At 42.3% G+C, this 5,027-nt stretch overlaps 1 protein-coding gene across 1 annotated transcript; it reads right to left on the minus strand.

The window, feature by feature from the left end:
• Positions 1-377: 377 nt before the first annotated feature.
• Positions 378-5,027, minus strand: LOC102846020 (uncharacterized protein C7orf73-like). Its single transcript, XM_006894124.1, has 3 exons — positions 4,888-5,027; positions 2,540-2,592; positions 378-433 (listed from the first exon to the last, which is right to left on the minus strand). The coding sequence occupies exons 1-3, from the start codon at positions 5,025-5,027 to the stop codon at positions 378-380; spliced, it is 249 nt and encodes an 82-aa protein (XP_006894186.1).

Genomic DNA, 5,027 nt, shown 5'->3' on the forward strand with positions numbered 1-5,027 from the left:
CTTGGAAGGGCCCTGCCAACCCCATGCCAGGACTTTGCATTTAACTCTGCAACCTGTCTCTCCAGGTATGTTTTGAAAAATGTTTCTAGGAGGTCATCTTTATTCCAACTTCAGCCCACAGTGTTGTCAGGATGGGTTGTCAGTCTGCCCTATATAGATCCCTTCAATACAGTGGAGTGACTTCTCTGACCTGGCCAATTCATCTCAATATTTCATCAAACAGCACGAACTTCAGGTGTCATTGTCTAAATGAAAATTCTGACCACCCTTTCCTGGCTTAGTGACTTCTCCTTGTCAGTATCCCTGTCCTCCTTGTGAGGGAGGAATGAAGTTACAAGTGAAAGTCCCGAGAACGATGTCAGGAATCAATGATACGATCAGGTGCACACCATATGGTGCACACCTCTTTCCATGTCCTGGCCAGTGTGCTCACCTGGTAATGGAAGGGTTAGAGGTTTAAGTGCACTCATAGCTGTTCTGGACAATTAACTTCTGGAAAAAACTCAGTCACTGAAAACCCAATGGGCACAGTTCTCCTCTGATACATGTGGGATTACCACAAATTGGAAACTATTTGGCAATAATTGGTTTCTTGTTTTTAGACCAATTGGTCAGAGACTGTAGCATTGACCTTTGAACAATGAGGGAGTTAAACACTCTAACCTCTGGTATTGTCAAAAATCTGTATAACTTTCAGATAACCCAAGAATAATACAGGTTTGATCTTCAAGGGTCTGCTTCTACTCCAATTTTTGCCCCTGTTGCTATTTCACTGGGCTCAAGTGTTTCAAGCATCTGCCTAAAACCATGTGATACAGCTCATCACCACGTGAAGAAACTGCTCGACACAGAAATGAATAGCGTGACAGGTGTTTTAAACAGATATTTGCAACACTTGAGCTCACCACAAAGTTGTTTTTAAGTGTCAAAGTCACCTGTGGTTTGTAGTGACTGTATGACCAGCAGGCTGACCCTTGAGCCATCCTGCAGCAGCCTCGTCACCTCTAACGCGTGCGTTGTTAGTCACCGTGCCAATCCACCTTGTTGAAGATCTTCCTATCTCTGACCTTCCACCTTTTCCAGCTTGATGTCGTTTTAACAAGAACCAGCCCCTCCTGACAACATCTCCAAAGAATGTGAGACTAAGTTTCACCATCTTTGCCTATAAAGAGCACCCTTAGTGCACTTTCACCAAGACAAAGTTTGTTCGTTCTTTTAGCAATCCATAGAATATTCGGTACTCTTCTCCAACACCACATCAATTTTTCTTCTGTTAAACTTTTCTTTATCTAACTTTCACATGTATAGGAAGACACTGAAAAGACCACAGCTTGGATCAGGAACACCTTAGTCTTTAACATCACTGAACTACCTAAGCTCTTAGAGCTTTGGAGAAGTCCTATTTTCCCAATGCAACACTTGATTTGATTTCTCGACTCCTGTTACCCTGGGTGTTGATTGTGGGTTCAAGTACCATGAAATCATTGACAACTTCAGTCTTTTCTTCATCTATCACAACAGCAACTGGGGGAGGTTCGGGGAAGGAGAATCCCACAGGTGGACTCGCACAATTCAAATTCATGTTGTTCAAAGTTTGCCCTTATTATCTCACTTAAACACCACAACAAGGGTCCCAAATGATGAAACAACTTACCGATGAGGAAAATGAGACACAGCGATGCTTGGTGACCTGCTCCCAACAACAGAGCCAGTATGTGACAACACCAGAAGCGGAGTTCAGGTGTTCAGCTCCAGAGCCCAAATTCTTCAGTTGTATGTTCTGATGTTTCTCAAAGAGCTAGTCGAGCAACGGGGGAGTTGTGCAATGTTTATTGCTAATTTGTGTCATTGTTCTCTTGGCCACTTGCCACCTCCCACTCTTCAAAGGGGAGCAAGTTTCTCACCCACAGAGTGGCTTGGTACTCCTCCCTCCCTCATCCTCTCCACGAAGTAAACTGATTTAGTGGTGTCCTCTCATCAGAGTTCACCAGGTGTGTGACAGCATGAGCCAGGGCACGCAGGGCTGAGGTCGCATGACTTACCCAGCAATGTGTCAGTTCTCAACCCACACCCAGGCGCAGGGCTGCCCACCATGGTCACTGCTGTAAGCTCTTAGCATACCCACTCCCTGTAGGCTGGAAACCCTTTTTCAATATTAAAGATCAAGGTAGCAGCTTAAACCTTCAACTTCTTCACATGCTGAACCAATGGAAACAATCAGGTCTGTTTTTCACAAACAGCAGGTGTTCTTGATCTGACCTGGAACTTAGATGGCAAAGGGCTGACAATGTATTTTATATTCTAAGGAGTACAGATATCACTTTTAAGACTAAGGTGTACCTGACCCAAGCTGTGGTATTTTGAATTCCTCCATATGTATGTGGAAGTTGGAGAATGAATAAGGAAGACCAAAGAAGAATTGATGCCTTTGAACTGTGATATTGTCCAAGAATATTGAATATATCATGGACTGTCCAAAGAATAAATAAATCTGTCTTGAAAGAAGAGCAGTCACAGTGCTTGTGAGACTTAGCCTCACACTCTTTGGGTGTATTTTCAGGATGGGCCAGGCTCTGGAAAAGGATATCATACCTAGAAAAGTACACAGTCAATGAAGAAGAGAAAGAATTCCAAGGAGATGGAATGAACAGTGACAGAAACAATGGGCCCAGCAAAGATTGTGAGGATGACGCAGGACCACACGGGTTCACTCTGTTCTACTTGGGGTTGCTATGAAGTGGAGTTGACCCAATGTAACCTCACAACAATTTTCTACAGATTTCAGAATCAGTTTGTCAACTTCCAAAAGGAGTCAAGGGAGATTCTGAGAGGGATTGTGTTGAATCTGTAGATCAGGTGGGGATGTTTTACCATCTTAGCATTACCAAATTTTCCAATCCATGAATTTGGGATTTTCCCCAATTATTTATATTTTTTGATCTCTTTTAGAAGTGCTTTAGTGTTCTTTAGAAGATCTAATTCCTTCCTTTTCATACCATTTCTGTTATCTTCCTGGCCTAACAAGCATCATGTCACTTCAATGATTGTAATACCTCTACTGGGGCTTCTTCTCCTACCTCTTGAAGCCTGTTTCAAGATTGGCAAATTATGGCCCACAAACTACCATTTGCATTTTCCTACCTTGTGAGCCAATAATGAGTGATACATTTAAGTAGCTTTGGGGTGGGGAGAAAAATTAGGACAATATTTTGTAATATATGAAAAATCATATGAATTCCCCATTTCAATGCCCATAAGTTTTATTAACACAAAGCTATGTTCTTTGTTTGATGTCTCCTATGACTACTTCTCCACCGTAATAGATAGATGAGTAGTTGCAATACAGATCTGATGGCCTACAAAGTCTAAAATATTTACAATCTGCATTTTACAGCAAAAATTTGCAAATCTATGTCAGTGATCTTTAACATGTGCAAATCTATTAGACAATGCCAAATCCCAGACCTCCCAGTGTATTTAAATTAAATCCCAATTTTGTATTACAAAGTCTCCACAATTTAGGCCTGGCCTTCCTCTCCAGCATCATCTTATACCTCTCTCCTCGCCTGCAATCCTCTCATCTAGTGATTGATCACTTTGATGGTGTGTCCAAGCAAATGAGTCAGATAATGTTCTGCTGTGATCCATAACATTTTCATTGGCTAATTTTATGGAAGTAGATTGTCAGGCTCTGGTATGGAGACAGTATGATTGTCCCTGTCTGGAAGTTTCTATGAAGTCTGTCTGTCTGCTTTGGGTGATCTTGTTGATCTCTGAAATAGTGATGGCATTGCTCCCAGCATCATAGCAACCACAGTAAGACAAACTGACAGATAGACAGTGGGTCAAAAACTTTTACTATTTAAGAAAATACTTTTTCATGTTATCTAAACATTGAACATCATGCTGTAATTTAAGTGCATCCACTCCCTACCTCCAGGAGGTAGGCAAAGAATAGAAGAATGTCGTTTTGTGCTTTATTAACTATGTAAATGCATTTGACTCTGGATCATAACTAATTATGGCGAACAATGAGAATAATGAGAATCCCAGAACACCTAATTGTGTTTATGCAAAACCTATAACTAGACCAAGAAACTGTTGAGGAAACAGAACAAGGGAACACCACACTGTTTAAAATTAAGAAAGGTGTGCAACAAGAATGTATCTTTTCTCCATACCTATCCAATCTGTATGCTGAGCAGATTAGTCAAGAAGCTGGACTCCATGAAGAGGAATGTGGCATCAGGATAGGAGGAAGACTCATCAACAACCTTTGGTATGCAGATGACACATCTTGCTTGCTGAAAGTGAGGAGGACTTGAAGTACTTGCTGCAGAAGGTTAAACATTGAGGTCTTCAATATGGATTGCATCTCAAGGTCAAGAAAACAAAATTCTGACCACTGGACGGACAGGCAGTTTCATGATAGATGAAGAAAAGATTGAAACTGTCAACAACCTCATCTTACTTAGATTTACAATCAATACACTTGCTACTAGTAGTCAGATCAGGAGATGTCCTGGGCAAGTCTGCAAGCAGAGACTTCTATAAATTATTGAGGAGCAATGATGTTAGTTTGAGGACTAAGATGTACCACATTCAGACCATGCTTTTTTCTTTTTTGAAGGTTATGTGTATCATCTAGCACGGTAAACCAGTCTTGGGCTCTCCCAGCAGCTGGAACAAAGTGACGAGAGAGCATGTGGGGAGGTGGCAGAGCTCTCCCTCGGAGGCCCCATTTTTGCTCTAAGGCAACTCAGAATCCAGCAGAGAGGAACCTCGCTGAGGCTGCAATGACCACAGGCCACTGGTTCGAGGGTGAGGAGGCTCTCGGGGAGGGCTGATCCATGGGGGTCCAGAGGGCCTACAGCAGGAGGCCCTCACAAGCTAGGTGGCTTCTTCTTGGCATCCAAGTCCTTCTTGATGTCCTCAAGCTTTTTGGCCAGGTTTGGTATCTTGTAGTTCTGAGCCAGGTACATTCCAACGATGTTTCCAAAAGTAAATCCAAGCAGGAACTGGTGCAT

This window comes from Elephantulus edwardii, unplaced genomic scaffold (assembly GCF_000299155.1).
Source record: "Elephantulus edwardii isolate Elephantulus edwardi_28Jun2011 unplaced genomic scaffold, EleEdw1.0 scaffold00135, whole genome shotgun sequence".
Classification (NCBI taxonomy): Eukaryota; Metazoa; Chordata; class Mammalia; order Macroscelidea; family Macroscelididae; genus Elephantulus; species Elephantulus edwardii.